A 16,956-nucleotide genomic window follows, 5' to 3' on the forward strand; every position below is an offset into this window, starting at 1 on the left:
ACCCAGGTCACCTACAACATGGACGGATAAAACCAGAAAGGTGAAAAAAAATCTGATGGAGTGTCATAATTCCCCTGGCATGCCTGTTTCCATCTTAAATCCCTGGAAATACAAGATTTAGAATTTTTAAGCCCTAACACTAATATTTTAGGTGTCTCCATAACTCCATGGGAGGGCAAAATGAGAGACTTGTAAATATGATGTCACATATTCCTTGGAAAGACTTAAAAAAAGTTCCTAGAACTAAAACATTGATGACTGCACGAAACCCAAGCTCTAACGTTCCTCTGGATGATTTCGGATCCAAAATTCCAAATATCCAGACCTGGATCTCAAACCTAAGTCACTCTTAGTACCTAAAACCTCAAATTTTCAACCCCTCAGCCGCTTTTTTTATGGCCAATTTCAGCTCAAAGGGGGATGTGGCCAGGAAAGATGCTTGGGATTTGGATCAGGACCAGACCTGGGATTGGAATCGGAATCAGGATCGGGGTTTGGATCAGGCTCAGGATCATGACTGGGACTGGAATCTGAAATGCGTTCAGGATCTGGATCGGGATTGGGATCAGGGTTTCGATTGGAATCGGAATTGGGATGATACCTGGAATGGGGATTAGGATCAGGTTTGGGATGGCATGAGTTTTTCCCAGGGGATTGTGGGAAAAAGGTGGAGCAGGAAAATGCATAAAAACCTACACTTGGATTTAACTCCTGAGTCTGCTTTGGGAGTGCATTGGGGATGAGTTCTCTCATAATTCTTCATTTTCAGTGCTTTAAATCTGATGACAGCTGCAAAATATAAATTTTATTAATTGGGCTAGAAAGCCGAGTAGAAATATTCAAAACTTAGCAGCTGAAATGGGGAAAAAAAGAAAAAGAGGGTTCCATGTGAGGGTTAGGGCCAACCAAAGTTATCAGTGGTCACTCTGTGCATTTGTTTGCCAGGCTCTCTGCATTCTATATACGAGTGTTTAAATATTTGTCTATTAATTTATTATTACATGTACATTTGTATAATACACACTGTATAAAGTACAGAAATTTGTACTAAAGTATAAAAATTATAAATAATTGTGTCTTAGGTAATTTCTATATACATGTGTATAGTTTTGCTACTAAAGCCTCCTCTCCCTCAGACCACGCCCCCTGCTTTAGACCACGCCCCTTCACTCAGACCACGCGTCTTCTTATGACCACGCCCCTTTGCTTCAGACCGCGCCCCCTCTTCCTCCGACTACGCCTCCTCTGTTTAGACCACGCCCCTTCCCCAGACCACACCTTCTTTTATCAGAGACCACGCCACCTACTTACACCACGCCCCCTCGTTATCAGGCCCCGCCTCCGTTGCTTAAGAACACGCCCCGTCATCTAACCACGCCCACCTCTATCACGCCATACCCTCTTCCTCAGACCACGCCCCCTTTGCTTTAGGCCCCGCCCCATCTCCCTGTCACCGCCCCTTTTAGCCACGCCCCCTGATTCCCCATTGGCTAAGCGCTGCCGTCGAATCCCATTGGCTGCCGCTGTTCGCGGGAGAAATCCCTCACTTCTGACTGGCTGTGCGTATCTCACGTCACTCCGTGACGCCATCTGCGCCCGCCGGAAGTGACGCAATTAAGAGGCGTCGCGCGGGTGATGCCCGGACCTGGGGAGGAGGGGAAGGAACCGATTTAAGGGGGAGGCGGATAGTGGTTCTGGGAGGGGTTCGGGAAGGTCCCCGCCGCTGCTCCGCAGAGTTCTGGGACCGCGGTTTCATCATGGCCGCCCCCGCCAGTGCGCAGAGTGCCAGCAAAACCTGGGAGCTGAGTCTGTACGAGCTGCACCGAACCCCACAGGTACCGGGGGGGGGAAACCGAGTCGGTACGGGGTCTGTAGGGGTGGTTCCGGACCTCCCAAGTATGGGGGAGGCGTAGGGAGAGTCACTGGGGCGGTATAGGGGTGGTATCGGGTCGGTAGGAGCGGTTCTGAACCCCACAGGTTCGGAGAGGGGCTGTACTGGGTCGGTAGGAGCGGTTCCGGACCTCCTAAGTGGGTAGGGGGAGGGGAGACCCCCGAAATGGGGGAGGGGAATTAAAGGGGAAAGAGAAAGGAAATGAAAGGGAAATCTAGGGAAAGGGAGGGGAAATAGAGGGGAGGCTGGGTCCATCTCCCTGCCCCCCAGGGCTGTCCCCACGCTGTCCCTGTCCCCAGGAAGCCATCATGGATGGGACAGAGATCGCTGTGTCCCCCCGGAGCCTCCACTCGGAGCTGATGTGTCCCATCTGCCTGGACATGCTGAAAAACACCATGACCACCAAGGAATGTCTGCACAGGTTCTGCTCTGACTGCATCGTCACAGCCCTGAGGAGTGGGTAAGGGGCAGGAAATGGGAAGTGGAGAAGGAAGGGAGGGGAAGTAGAGGGGAAAGAGATGGGGGTGGGAGGGGAAATAGAGGGGAAATTAGGAGGAAATTGAGAGGGGGTAGAGAGGAAGTCAAGGGGGAAGGGAGGTGAGAGAGGAGAAAGAAATGGGAGAGAGAGGGGATTGGGAGGGGAAATGGAGAGAAAATAGAGGAGAAATTAAGAGGAAATTGAGGGGAAGTAGAGAGGAAGTGGAGGGGAAAGAAAAGAGAGAGGGGAAAGGGATGAGGAAGAGGAATTGGGGGGAAATAGAGGAGAAAGGGAGGGGAGAGAGAAGGGAAAGAGAGAGGACATGGGGACAGTGCCACCACCTTGGGGGGTGGTGGTTGGGGACACCCCCCTCAGCCTCATTTTTCCCACTTTTTGTTTGTTTGTTCCCCCCCAGGAACAAGGAGTGTCCAACCTGCAGGAAGAAGTTGGTTTCCAAACGTTCCCTCCGCCCCGACCCCAACTTCGATGCTTTGATCTCCAAGATTTACCCCAGCAGGGATGAGTATGAGGCCCACCAGGACAGGGTCCTGGCCAAGCTCAGTCGGCTCCACAACCAGCAGGCCCTCAGCAGCAGCATCGAGGAAGGGCTCAAGATGCAGGCCATGCACAGGTGGGACCCCAAAAAACCTCCAAAACGCCCCCAAAATCCACCCCAGGGTCACCATAACATCCCCAGATCCATCAAACCCCATCAAAACCATCCCAGACCCAACAAATCCTCAGTAGAAGCATCAAAGAGGGTTCAAGATGGTGGCCATGGAGAGATGGGACCCCAAAAACCCTCCATGGCTCCACCTGGTTGACCCCACTTGACCTCGGCTGACCCCATTCTCCTTCTCTCCCCCCTTCCCCAGGGCCCAACGTGTCCGGAAGCTCCACCAGGAGTCGGACAACGCCACCTTCAGCGGGGGAGAGGACAACTGTGACACCAGGTCCCACCTCAGCAACACCTCAGCCCCGAGTCACCCCGAGGCTGGGCCCAGCCGGAAGCGTTCCCGAGCTTCTGACGATTCCGGCCCTGATCCCGATCCCGAAACTTCCCACGAAGGGGGAGGGAGGGGAAGTCCGGAACCCGGGATGGAAGCGGGAAGCAGCGAGATTGAGTTGGTCTTCAGACCCCACCCACTGCTGGTGGAGAAGGGGGAGTATTCCCAAACCCGGTGAGGGAAACCCCCCACCCCCCAAGATGGAGGAAGGGAGGTGGGAAGTGGAGGGGGACTTACCTGGGAAGTGGGGATGGACCTCCCTGGTGCAGGCAGGAAGTTGCCTGACTTCCTCTTCTTCCTGTTTCCTCTTCCTCCATCACTTCCATCTTTTCCTCCTGCCTTTCATTTCCTCTCCCCTTTTCCCTCTCTCTTTCCTACGCTTTCCACTCCCTTCTCCCTCCTAACTTCCCCTTCCTTTCTTCCCTTTTCCCCTCTCCCCCTTCCCCCTTCCTCCCCCCCCTTCGCCCTTCCTCTCCCCCTTCCCCCTTCCTCCCCCCCCCCTTCGCCCTTCCCCCCCCCCCTTCGCCCTTCCTCCCCCCCCCTTCGCCCTTCCTCCCCCCCCCCTTCGCCCTTCCTCCCCCCCCCTTCGCCCTTCCTCCCCCCCCCTTCGCCCTTCCTCCCCCCCCCCTTCGCCTTCCTCCCCCCCCCTTCGCCCTTCCTCCCCCCCCTTCGCCCTTCCTCCCCCCCCCGCCTTGCCCTTCCTCCCCCCCCCGCCCTTGGCCCTTCCTCCCCCCCCCCGCCTTGCCCTTCCTCCCCCCCCCCCGCCTTGCCCTTCCTCCCCCCCCCCCCGCCTTGCCCTTCCTCCCCCCCCCGCCTTGCCCTTCCTCCCCCCCCCCGCCTTGCCCTTCCTCCCCCCCCCCCCCCCCCCGCCTTGCCCTGCCCTTCCTCCCCCCCCCTGCCTTGCCCTTCCTCCCCCCAGCTATGTCAAGACCACAGCCAATGCCACAGTCGATCACCTCTCCAAGTACCTGGCACTCAGGATCGCTCTGGAAGAGACCCCAGGACCAGGGGGGGGTCCCGAGGGAGGGGGGGGGGGGGGGGCGGTGGAGGAAATTTGGGGGGAGGGGGGGTGGGGGGTGTTGGGGGAGTGAGTGGGACCCCCGGTTTGGAGGAAGTGAGCGAGAAGCAGTACACCATCTACATCACCACCCCAAACACTCCCTTCACGGTACGGGGGGGATTTGGGGTTTGGAGGGGAATTGGGGGAGGTGGGCAGAAATTTGGGGGGAGAGGGGGTACAGGGGGAAGGAGGGAGAATTGGGGGATGGGGGAGTTGGGGGGGAATTAGGGGTTAGGGTATGAGGGGGACTTGGGGGAGAGGGGAATGGGAGGGAATTGGGGGATGGGGGGGATTTGGGGTTTCAGGAGGGTTGGGGTACAGGGGGGGATTTGGGGTACAGGGGGAACTGGGGGCTGGGGGGGGTTTGGGTCTTGGAGGGGATTTGGGCCATGTCCCCAGTGTCCTTTGATGTGTGTCCCCCCCTTTTTTTTTTTTTTTATTCCATACCCCGCTCCCAGACCCTCAATGGGTCCCTGACCCTGGAACTGGTGAATGAGAAGTACTGGAAGGTCAGCAAACCCCTGGAGCTCTACTACGCCCCCACCAAGGAGCAGAAATAAATTTGGGGGGGGACACACCCCCATGAGACCCCCCTCACCCACGACCCCCTCCAGGAATGATTTGGGGGCTCCGGGGGGGTGGTTCCTAAAGGTGATGCTGGAGCTGCTGTGGAGGGGACCCTCCCAGTGTGTGTGTTCCTCCCCTCAGTTTTCTGGGGGGGGACCCCCAGTGTGCATGTCCCCCCCACCACCACCAAATGGGGGGGGGGGGTGGGTTGGTGCACACACCTCCCCCCAATTTGCAGTGGGGGGAGAAGGTTTTGGTGCACCCCAAATGGAATGGGATTGCAGGGGGGGGGGTGACAGTCCCTGTGCCCCCCCTCCCCCCCCTCCCCCCAATGACATTGCCCTGGATTTGGGGAGGGGAGAGGGAAATGACACCTGGTGGTGGTCCCATGGTGGGGGATCCCCCAAAAATTTCCCTCTTCCCCTACCCCCAATAAAATCATCATTGGGGTCTTATGTATTTCTGGACCTTTGTTTGAGGGGGGGTCACTCGCACCCCCTTTTTTGGGGAAGAGGGGAGGGGGGGTGACAGATGGGGAGAACAATTTTTTTTTGGCAGGGGGAATAAGCTTTGGGGGGTGGGATGGATGGATGGATGGATGGGGGTGAAAGGGTTTGAGGGGGGGACAGATACCATGGGGGAAGGATGAAATTTGGGGTGGGGGATAAATCTTTTGGGGTGGAGGAAAATTTAGGAGGGGGGACAATTTTTGGGGGGGTTGGGATGGAGGAAGGAATGGATGGATGGGGCAAAAGGGTTTGGGGGGAGAGAGAAGATTTGGGGAGGCACAGACACCATGGGGGGGGGGATTTTTTTTTTTTTCGGGGGGGGGATAAATTTTCTTTTGGTGGGGGAGACAAATTTGAGGGTGGGGAGAATTTCTGGGGGGTTGGGATGAGCAGAGGGTGGAGGAGGGGATGGATGGATGGGGGCGAAAGGGTTTGGAAAGGCTGGAGAAAATTTGGGGGGGCACAGAAAACATGGGGGGGGGGGGGGAAACTTTTTTTGGGGGTTGGAAAATTTGGGGTGGGGAGTCCTGAACCTTTTGGACCCTTCCCAAAATACCTGGAGCTGCCCCAGCAGAGCGTGGGTCTTCTCATTGGAGAGTTTGGTTGATGCTGATGATGGCAGAGAACTCAGCGTACCGCCGGCTGATCTGGAGGGGGTTCAGGGTTTGGTTTTTTTTTGGGGGGACCCCAAAAATCATCCTCCCCCCTCCCAGGACCCTAAATTTACATAGTGGGGTCGGGTGTCCAGCACCCCCAATTTCTGGGGGTCGGTGTTTTGGATGCTTTGGATGTGAAGCTCCAGGATGTGCTCTAACAGCCACAGCAGCTCCAGGAGGGATTCCCAATACCAGGGGGAGGGGGACTTGGGGGGGTCCTGAGGGATTTGAGGGCCACCAGTCCCGGCAGCGAGTTTGCCACGGCTGTCCCTTTTTTCAGCCACTAGGAGTCCAAAACCCCCCTAAAACTCCCCCAAAAAGACCCCCCCCACCAACCCGTTTTAGGACCCCGCCCTCACTCTGACGTCACTCTTCTGGGCAGCATGGGGGACAATGATTGGTCCCTCCAGCTCGGTGGCCACCAAGATGCTGCCCCGCTGGCACAAGGTGAAGACGGTGTTGCGGTTCCTCAGGGAGGGTTTGGAGAAGAAACGTGGGAGAGAAGGGGGTGGTGGTCAAGGGAATAATTTTGGGGGTGCAACCCCCCTTCCCCTATACCCCAAATCCCCCAAAAAAACCTCAGGACCCCCCCTAGGGCCCCCAAACCCCACAAATCCCTCCCAAATTCCCCCCCAAAAAACCCAGACCCTTCCAGGACCCCTCCCAACCCCCAGACCCCCCCTGGGACCCCCCAGACCCCTTGAACCACCCCCTCAATCCCCCCAATGACACTTGGGACCCCCCAGACCCCTTCAATCCCCCTGGGATCCCCCCCCTCTCCCAGCAACCCCTGGGATCCCCCAACCCCACCCCACAGCCCCCCTGAGCCCCCCCCCCCTTACCCAATGCCATGGGGCAGCTGCAATCTCCCCCTTTTTTTGGGGGGGGTCTCCGCAGCCAATGATGGAGGTGGAGGTGATGGCAGTGCCACCCCCCATTTCCCCGTTTTCCAAAGGTGGAGGGAGGTGGTGGGGAGGGGGGGGGAGGGGAATGGGGTCGTTTGGCTTTGAAAGGGGAGGAGGTTTGGATCCAAGGGGAATCCCCATCCCCACACCCAGTGTGGGATGAAACGGGTTCAGGAATTTGTGGGGGGGGGTGTTGAGGAGAGGGGGTTTAGGGGTGGCCTCAGATCGCCCCCCTTCTTCTTCTTTGAGCCCTGGGGGGGGGGGGTTTGAGACGGTTCCAGGGGTAAGGACTCAATTTCCAGGACAAAAAGTTCCGAAGGGGGGGGGCGACCTTCAGCCCCTCCCCCTCCTCCTCCTTTTCTTTGGGTGGGAGGGAACCTGGAATTTGGGGGGGGGCGGGTGATGTTAAAAGGGGACACACACACATCTGTGTCCACGCCCCCTGGACACCCCCAAGACCCCTCCAGGACCCCCCAGAACCCTCCAAACACCCCCCAGACCCCCCCCCCCCAGCCTCGAATTCCCCCTGCACTCCAAAATCGGGCCCAATTCTTATCCCTGCACCCCAATATTCCCCCTTCACTCCAAAATTTGCCCCAATTCTTCCCCCTGCACCCCAAAACTTTCCCTTCCCCCCCGCCGTGCCCCTCGCCCCAACCCTTTCCGGTGTCCCCCCTAAATCCTTCCCCCTCCCCCCCCCGCCCGGTATCGCATCCCCCCCACACGCCCCTCCCCCAATCCCCGTTACTTCCGGTTCCCCCTCCCCCTCTCTTCTTGTTCCCCCCCCCCATCCGGTTCCGCCTTTCCCGGTTCCCCCGCCCCCTCCCCTTCCCGGTTCCCCCCCTCCTCTCCCCGGTCACCCCCTCACCCGGTTCCGTTGTCCCCGCCCTCTCCCCGCCCCCCCCACCGTTTACCCGCCTCCTCCAGGCCCCGTTCCACCGCTCGGAGCCGCCACCGCCGAACGGAACCGCTGCGGACTGCGCAAGACCGGAAGTGAGGCCCGGCCGGGCCGGGGGTGCGGGCGCCGCCGTGACAGCGTTATTCCCAGATTGCGGATTTTTTGTCCCCAAGGCGGAGTTTGAGGTGAAATCCTCTCAGGAATGGAGAAATCCTGTCAGGTTATGGGGGGAAGGTCCCTGACGGGGCCGTCAGGAGCAGCAGCTCTGAGGTGAATTTATTATAACGGTAAGAAATTATTAAATGTTATAGGATTATGTTAATAAATAAATTTTAAATCATTATGATAAATATCATTTATTATAAAGGTGAGAAATGTGTTTTAAGTCTATTTCTAAGGCAAAGGTCTCTGTGTAGGTCTAAAATCCACATTAATTGTAGTTTTTGAAAAGCAACTGCTTAGAATTGTAATAAATAAAAGGAAATTCCAGAGTTTTAGGGGTCTTTGTGTGAGTGGAGGCTCCCCCTGCACCCAGCGCTGGTTTGCTGATAGCAATTTTATTAATTAAATTAAATAATTAACAGAATTATTGAGTCTCAGGTCATTTTTAACATTAGTATGCTTTAAATCCCCAAAACTGAACCTTTTCCACCCAAAATCAGGAAGGAATGAGGGATGTTTCTTTTGAAAAAAAAACACTATTCCAACCTTATTTTTATTAATTTGATAAGATTTTTTTTAAACAAGATTAATTCATCCAGCCTTGTCCTTTAATAATTCGATACGTTTTTTTTTAAAAAACAACATTAATTATTCCAACCTTGTCTTTTATTAATCTGACAAGCTTTTTTTAAAAAAAACATTAATTATTTCAACCTTATCTTTTATTAATTCGGTAAGGGTTTTTTTAAAAAAGAACATTAACTACTCCAACTTTATTTTTGTTTTTTTTTTTAAAAAACAACTTTATTCCAACCTTATCTTTTACTAATTCCAAAGTTGTTTTTTTTTTTTTAAATAACAATAATTTCAACGCCCCCCTCGCACTAAATCTGGGGAGGTTTGGGCCGATTTGGAGGGCGCCGCCATTTTCCCTCCCTGCCTCCCGGGGACACGTGACCGTTCTCAACCAATCAGCACAGCTCTTTGGGGCTTCTCAAAAGGGGGCGGGGTTGGATGACGCTACTTCCGGTTGGCGTGGGCCGTTCCCACCATGCATTCATTCACCTGTGGGGGGGGGACACGTACGAGAATGAGGCCGGGACTCCCCCCAAAATCACCTCCCCCTCCCCACCTCAAAACCCCCCAAAACTTCCTCCCCTCCCCCCATTTCCCAAAAAAAGGCCCTCCAAACCTTCAAACCCCCCCTCCCCAATTTGCCCCCCAAAACTCCCTCAGACCCCCCCAAACCTTGCTGGCAAAACGCAGGGAATTGAGGGACTCGGAGAAGTTTTCCTCCAGGGGGGAAATGTTCACAATCATCAACCTGGAAAAATTTGGGGGGGGATCAGTAGGGGGGACCCTAAAACCTTCCCCCAGACCCTCAGCCCCCCCCCCATGCCCCCCCCAACTCACATTTTGGCCGAGCCCCCCAGGGAGTTCTGCAGCAAGTAGGTGAGTTTGCTGTTCCTGTATGGGATGTGGGGTTCCTGCACAGAGGGGACCCTAAAATTAGTGGGGGGGTCCCTAAGGACCCCCTCTTCCCCCCCCCCCCTCCTAAATCCAGGACCCCCCTAAAACCTTCCCCCCAAATCTCCCAAATGAGACCTCAAAACTGTAACCCCCAACCCCTCAGAACCCCCAAATCTGAGTCCTGAACTTTTGTGGACCTCCTCAAAATCCAGGGCCCCCCCAGCCCTTCACCTTCTCAAGAGGATTCCTCACTTTTGGGACCCCCCCCCCACCCATCCCCCTCCAACCTGGGACCCCCAAAACTTCTGGGGACCTTCCTGTGGGACCCTCCAAGTTTTGGGGACCCCTCCCGAGTTTTGGGGTCCCCCCCACCTTGTTGCTGAGGGCGTTGATGACAAGCCCCAGGGTGCTGAGGGAGGTGTTGATGCTCTGGGTCTCCCTCAGCCTCTGCCCCCAGGAAAGGGATTTATCCAAACGTTCACTCCCAGCCAGATCCACCAAGGAAAGGAGAGCTGGGAAATCCCAGGAGGGAGAGAGGGACACAGGGACAGGGGTGGCACCAAGGGACACAGTCAGAGACCAACCAACCACCCAACTAACCAACCAACCACCCAACTAATCAACCAACCATCCATCCCTCAATCCAACTAACCAACCATCCAACCAACCAGCTAATCAACCAACCAACTAGTCATCCAAACAACTAACCAACTAATGAACTAACCAACCATCCATCCAACCGACCATCCATCCAACCGACCAACCACCCACCCATCCATCCATCCATCCCTTCATCCATCCAACCCAACAACCCAACTAACCACCCACCCAACTAACCACCCACCCAACTAACCACCCACCCAACTAACCTCCCCCCCAACCCTCCCCCCCTCACAGGAGCACTCGAGGTCCCTGCCGAGGTTTTTCCCGTGGATGTGGAGCTGGAACACCCCGTGGCTGCGGGACGAGCGCTCATTCTGCGCCGTCCTCCCCACCGCCCGCTGAGCCCCTGCCCTCTGCAGCAGCCCCAGCACCTGGGGGGGCACAAAAAAACCCCACAGTCACCCCAAAAAACACACCAGGGGGTACGGGGGGATCCCTGACTCGTCCAAAAAAAAAAAAATTCCCCCAAAATCTCATCTGAAAGTGAAAACAGGCAACAAAACGCCAACAAATTCAGCCCCAAAACAACAAATCCACCCCAAACCATCAAATCCATTCCAAACACCCCCAAATCCACCCCAAAACCATCAAATCCACTCCAAAATCAACAAATCCACCCTAAACCCCACAAATCGCCGCAAAACCAACCCCAAAATCAACAAATCCACCTCAAAACCACCAAATCCACCCCAAACCCTAAAATCCACACAAAATCGAGAAATCCACCCCACAACCCCACAAATCCACCCCAAAACCACCAAATCCACCCCACAACCCCCCCCCAGAGGGGTCCCCACCTCCTGCTGGGAGGTGACAGGGACACAGCACAGGTTTGGGATGTGGAGCTCCTCGGAGGTGGTGCTGACCCTACGGATCTCCAGCTTGGAACCCCCCGGACCCAAAAGGTCCCTCAGGGTCTCTCTGTAGATCTCCAGGAAGCTGACACTGAACTCGTACTGGAAAACCCAAAAAATCCACATTTGAACCAAACCTACCCCCAAAAAAAACCCAGAAATCCACCCCAAACCCCACAAACCCACTCTAAATCCCACAAATTCACCCCAAATCCAATCCCAAACCATCAAATCCCTCTTTAAACCACCAAAAACCCCACAAATCCATCAGATCCACTCCAAAACCCCATTAATCCACCCTAAAACAATCAAATCCACCCTAAACCCCCCCAAATCCACCCCAACTCCCCCAAATCCCCTCTAGAACCCCCCCAGCCTCCTTCTAATCCCCCGAAATCCCCTCCCAAGACCCCAAGTCCCTGCAAAATCCCCCCTAATCCTCCCAAATCCCCCTCTAAACCCCCCCAAATCAACTCACAAGACCCCAAGTCCCCGCAAAATCCCCCCTAAACCTCCCAAATCCCCCTATGATCCCCCAAAGCCCCACTCTGATCCCCCCAAAGCCCCTCCCAAGACCCCAAGTCCCCCCAAAATCCCCCTAAACCTCCCAAATCCCCCTCTAGTCCACCCCAAACCCCCCTCTAGTCCCCCTAAATCCCCCTCTAATACCCCCAAATCCCCTCCAAACCCCCCTCTAATCCCCCCAAATCCCCTCCCAAGACTCCAAGTCCCCCCAAAGTCCCCCCTAAACCTCCCAAATCCCCCTCTAGGCCCCCCAAGTCACCCTCTAGGCCCCCTAACACCCCCCTAGCCCCCCCAAATCCCTCTCTAAACCCCCACAAGCCCCCCTCTAATCCCCCCAAATCAACTCACAAGACCCCAAGTCCCTGCAAAATCCCCCCTAAACCTCACAAATCCCCTCCTAAGCCCCCCCAGATCTCACCTCCCAGCCTTTTTCCTTGAGGTCCTGAGCCTCCTGGAAGAGCTGCCCCACAGCTCTGGGGATGAGGCCATGGGTTTTGGGGTCCCTGGGTTCTGGGGGTCCCTCCATGGTGAAAGTTTTCCCACTGCCAGTTTGTCCATAGGCAAAGATGCAGACGTGGTACCCATCCAGGGCAGACTGGGGAGGGGAGGGAGGAAAAGGGGGGGTTTGAGGGTTCAGGAGGTGATCTGCGGGGGATTTGGGAAAATTTGGGGGGATTTGAGGGGTGCAGGAGGGGGCCTGGGGGTCCAGGGAGGGATTTGTGAGAAGATTTGGAGCTTCTGAGGAGAATTTGGGGGCTTTAGGGGGAGATTTGAAACTTTCTGCTGTGTGGGGGGGTTTTTTGGGGTGATGGAGCTGATTTTGGGGTGTCCTTCCCCCCCCCCAAAATCCCAACCTGGACCAGGAGGGAAACTTCCTGGAAAATTTCCTCCTGGGAAGCTCCTGGGGGAAAGACGCGGTCAAAGCTGAAGCTGTAGCGGATATCTCCGTGGTGTTCCCGCCCCACGTGGGACTTTTTGGGGAGAAAAAAATAGTTTTTAGGGATCCTAAATCCCTTTTCAACACCACCCCCCCTTCCTCTTCCAGCAGGAGCTCAAATTCCTTTAAATTTACTTCATTTTATCCTTAAAAATTTGAAACTCTTGGAGGAGAAAGGGTGGATGTGGTCCAAAAAAAAAAAAAAAAACAGCGGAAAGAAAAGTCCTTCCCCCAAAAGAAAGAAATTTCCCCCCAAAAAGCCCAAACTCCCCCAAATCCCCTCCAAAAAGCTTCCAAACCCCCCTTAAGTTCCCCCAAATCCTAAAATCCCCCCCAAAAGACCCCAGCCCCCCAAAAAAATTGGAGTGAAGAAAGGAGGGGATCCCCTAAACCACCTCAGAATCCCCCCCAGGGATCCCCAAAATCCCCCCCCAAAAGACCCCAACCTTCCCAAATTGGGGTGAGGAAAGGAGGGCCCCCCCCCCAGCCCCACCACCTCTTCACTCCTGCAGAGAACGAGGGTCTTAGGGTCCTGGGGGGGGAAGTGGAGGTGATCCAGGGGCCTCTGAGCCCCCCCCTCCTCGGGCAGCACGGGGCGGACCCTGCAGAAAACCCGAATGTTGCCCTGGGGGGGGAGAGAGAAAAAACCATCAAAAGTTGGGAAAAAACCTCTGGAAATCACCAAAATTTTGGAGGAACCTCTGGATGTGCCTTTGGAAGCCACCAGAGAAGTTTCCCCCTCCCCTCCCTCTCTCCTTTAGGAGGTGACCTGGATTTTTGAGGATGTTTGTAGGATTTTTGGGGTTCCCCCTCCCCTCCTTCTCTTCTTTAGGGGGTGACCCCATTTTTGGGGGGGTTTGGAGGATTTTTTTTGTTTCCCCCTCCCCTCCCTTTTCCCTTTAGGGTGCGACCCAGATTTTTGGGGGTTGTTTGTAGGATTTTGGGTCTCCCCCTCTCCTTTAGGGGGTGCCCCAGATTTTGGGGGTGCCTGTAGGATTTTTGGAGTGTCTCTGCCCAGGACCTTGAGCTCCATCAGGGCGTTGTGGAGGTTCCTCCTCTCCATCTCCAGGTGATGGATCCTCAGCCCCTGCAGCTCCAAGCTCTGCCCCTGCTGCCTCAGCTGCCTCTGAGCCTCCCCCAGCGCCGCCTCCGTCTCACGCAGCCTCTCCTGGGGGAGGGGACACCACAGCCATCCCCAACATGTCCCCAAGGGCCCCACAACCCCCCCCCCCCCGTCTCACCCAATGTCCCCCATACCCCCAATGTCCCCACGTGCCCCTCCTGTCCCCTCCATGTCCCCAATGTCCCCTCCATGTTCCATCTCCCCCATGTCCCCGTGGCCCCAAAGTCCCCCCCAAGTCTCTCTATGCCCCTCACACACCCCCCAATGTCCCCATGTCCCCAATATCCCCCCAGATGTCCCCTCCAGCAGTATCCCTCTGTCCCCCATGTCTCCAATGTCCCCCCCATGTCCCCAATGTCCCCTCATACTTGTGTCCCTTCCTGCTGTGTCCCTGATGTCCCCAGTGTTCCCCCACTCCCTACCCGTGTCCCCTGCAGCTGTGTCCCCATGTCCCTCAGCTGTCCCCGTGTCACCTCCAGCTCCCTCTCTCTCCTCTCTTTCTCCTCCTGCAGCCACAGCTTCAACTCCCTCAGCGCCTCCACCTCCGCCTTCCAGTGCCTCAACTCCTCCTGGCACCCCAGAAGTTGCTGGGACACCCCCCTGGGGGGCACCCCGAGGGTGGGGGGGTCAGGGGGTGGGGGGGGACACCCCCCAGGGTGTCCCTGGGGGGACACCCCCAGGGGACTCTGAGGTCACCCTGGGGGCATCCCCACTTTTAGAGGGGTTATAAAGGGGTGGGGGGATGTCACATGGGGCTGACTACCACTTTTGGGGGCTCTGAGGATTTTTGGGGGGGTCCTAAATATTTCTCGGGGGGTCCCCAATACTTTTGGGGGGGGTTTCTCACGCCAGGCACTCCCCCACCTCACTCTGAGAGGGTTCCAGGGCCATTCTGGGGGTTTCACTCCCACTTTCTGGGGTCCTGAGGATTTTTGGGGGTGGTCCCCGATATTTTGGGGGGGTCCGGGGTATTTTTGGTGGGGTTTCTCACCGTAGCTGCTCCTCCCTCTCCTGCAGCTCCTTCTCCTTGTTCTGCAGCCTCTCCCGAAGGTCCCGGTTCTCCCCCTCCAGGATCTGATTCTGGTCCCGGACACCCCCCAGGACCCCACTCAGCTCCAGGATTTGTCCCTTGAGGTCCCAGGGGGGACGTTTGGAGCGGGGGAGGGCGGAGGAAACCGAGGGGGGGGCACCTGTGGGGATAAGGGGGGAGGGGGAGGTGAAGAGGGGGTCCCAGAGGAGGGGTTGAGGGGATCTGGGGGGGATTGGGGACATTTTAGGAAGGTGGTGGGGGGGGTGTCCCTGTCACTCACCCGCCCGTGGGGCAGATGCTGTGGTGGCAGCTTTTCGGGGGCGTCCTGGGAAGGGGGACAGAGTAGTTAACCCCAGCAAAACACCTCTAACACCCCCCAAAACACCCTGGTGCCCCCCCAAAACACCCCTAAACCGCCCCTCCCCATACCGGGCCTCGTTGCGGCCGCTACACTGAGAGGTGCCCGAGCCCCTCCGGGAGCCCGGGAAGTGCCGGAGGCCGCGGAGCCGAGCCGAGAGCGTTTCTGTGAGGGGAGAAAAGAGGGGGGGGGCAGGAGGTGAAGGCTGAGGCGGAGGGCGAGGCTGACGGGATTCCGCGGGCCTCACCCCACCTGCGCCGGCACCGCCGCCTCCTGCCCCGTTGCAGGGCGCTTGAGCGGGGCCCTGAGGACTGGGATCCGGGAAGGGCGGGGTTTGGAAGGGTTGGGAGGAACGGAGGAACCGCCGGGAACGATCGCTCCGTCCCCAGACAGCGAAGCCGCGACCGGCGCCGCCGACATTTTCCCCGCTCGACTTCAAACGGAGGCGATGCGGGCGCTGATTGGTCCCACGTCAACGACCAATCGGCGGCGGAGTTACCGCCCCCTCGTGAAGCCTCTGCCAATCCGCGCTCCCCTCGTCCCGCAGAGCCACCAATCGGCGGGCAGGGCGCGGTCAGAGCCGGGGGCGTGGTCAGAGCCGCCGAACGGAGGGGGCGCGGGGGCAGTGCTGGGGCTGGGGTGGGGCGGGGCAGCTCTGGGGTCGCCCCTTCTGTGCCCCCTCCCCCCCACCTGCCACCTCCCCATCTCGGTCCCGCTGCCCACGGCGGGGTCCCGGCGGGGGGGTCCTGGTCCCGCCGTCCCTCTGCACCCCACCATGTCTCCTCCCCCCCAAGTCCTGTCCCCCCCCACCCCGCCGCTGCCGTTGCTGCTGCTGCGTCACTGCCGCCGCCGGCCCGGCCCGCTCGGCCGCGCCGCCGTTAACGGGGGGTTCGGGACCTCCGGAGAACCTCCCCAGCACCGCGACCACCCGGACCCTCCCCCCACACCTCCCCAACAGCGAGGGAAAACGAGGAGGAGGGGAGAGGGCGACCTCCCCGGACGGGATCTCCCCCCCCTCCCCGCTGCCTGCATGAGCCCCCCCCGACCAGGACACCGCCCCCAATTTCCCCCCTCCCCGAAACCGAAACACCCCAGCCGGGACCCCACATACACATCGGGATCCCCAAAATGAGGACCCTCCCACCCCCCTCAGACCCGGACACCCCCTAAACAGTGACCCCCTTCCCCCAAATCGGGACCCCCCAAACCGGGACCCCACCCAGACCGAGCTCCCCAATCCGGGACCCCTCTTCAATTCAGGGCACCCCCCCCCCCCCAAATCGGGACCCCTCCAAACCGGGCTCCCCCCTGCTGACAGTGACACCTCCACCCCCCACCAGACCCCCCTCAAAACTGGCCCCCCCATGCCTGCATGACCCCCCCAGTCCAAGATCCCCCCCAAGATCCCACCCCAAAGGGTGATTAGGCTATGGAATGGACTGCCCGGTGAGGTGGTAGATTCTCCGTCCCTGGAGACATTTAAAAAAAGACTGGATGTGGCACTCAGTGCCATGGTCTAGCAACTGCTCCGGTGGGTCAAGGGTTGGACTAGATGATCTCTGAGGTCCCTTCCAACCTGGCTAATTCTATGAAACTGGGACCTCTCCCTCCATACTGGGAGCCCCCCCATCCAAACTGCCCCCCCCATCTATCCCTACCTGTGCCCCCCCTCAGATTGGGATCCCCCAAACTGCCCCCCCATCTCTGCATGACCCCCCCCACTCCAAGACCACCCCAAACTGGGACACCCCCCCTCCAAACTGCCCTCCCCACACCTGGGACCCCCCCAGCCACATTCCTTTGGGGATCAGGGAGGGAAGTCCCCAAATCCCCCCCAGAATGGGCGTCCACCATATTCCCCCC

At 57.5% G+C, this 16,956-nt stretch overlaps 2 protein-coding genes across 2 annotated transcripts; one reads left to right on the forward strand and one right to left on the reverse strand.

Annotated features, from left to right (window-relative positions):
* Positions 1-1,625: 1,625 nt before the first annotated feature.
* LOC103535175 (E3 ubiquitin-protein ligase RING2-A) lies at positions 1,626-5,320 on the forward strand. The gene is given in 7 exon segments (XM_030449070.1): positions 1,626-1,835; positions 2,191-2,351; positions 2,785-3,000; positions 3,245-3,550; positions 4,296-4,417; positions 4,420-4,544; positions 4,895-5,320. Coding segments are annotated over 7 exon segments (1,110 nt in total). The 5' UTR covers positions 1,626-1,757; the 3' UTR covers positions 4,997-5,320.
* Positions 5,321-8,995: 3,675 nt separating this feature from the next.
* KIFC1 (kinesin family member C1) lies at positions 8,996-15,554 on the reverse strand. Its single transcript, XM_030449069.1, has 15 exons — positions 15,346-15,554; positions 15,165-15,258; positions 15,016-15,060; positions 14,697-14,895; positions 14,179-14,305; positions 13,604-13,750; positions 13,079-13,207; positions 12,500-12,616; positions 12,064-12,240; positions 11,064-11,222; positions 10,499-10,637; positions 9,976-10,115; positions 9,547-9,620; positions 9,382-9,457; positions 8,996-9,198 (listed from the first exon to the last, which is right to left on the reverse strand). Exons 1-15 carry the CDS (start codon positions 15,511-15,513, stop codon positions 9,154-9,156), a joined length of 1,836 nt encoding a protein of 611 aa, XP_030304929.1. The 5' UTR covers positions 15,514-15,554; the 3' UTR covers positions 8,996-9,153.
* Between the last annotated feature and the right edge of the window lie 1,402 nt (positions 15,555-16,956).

This window comes from Calypte anna, chromosome 4 (genome assembly GCF_003957555.1).
Source record: "Calypte anna isolate BGI_N300 chromosome 4, bCalAnn1_v1.p, whole genome shotgun sequence".
In the NCBI taxonomy this organism is placed as follows: domain Eukaryota; kingdom Metazoa; phylum Chordata; class Aves; order Apodiformes; family Trochilidae; genus Calypte; species Calypte anna.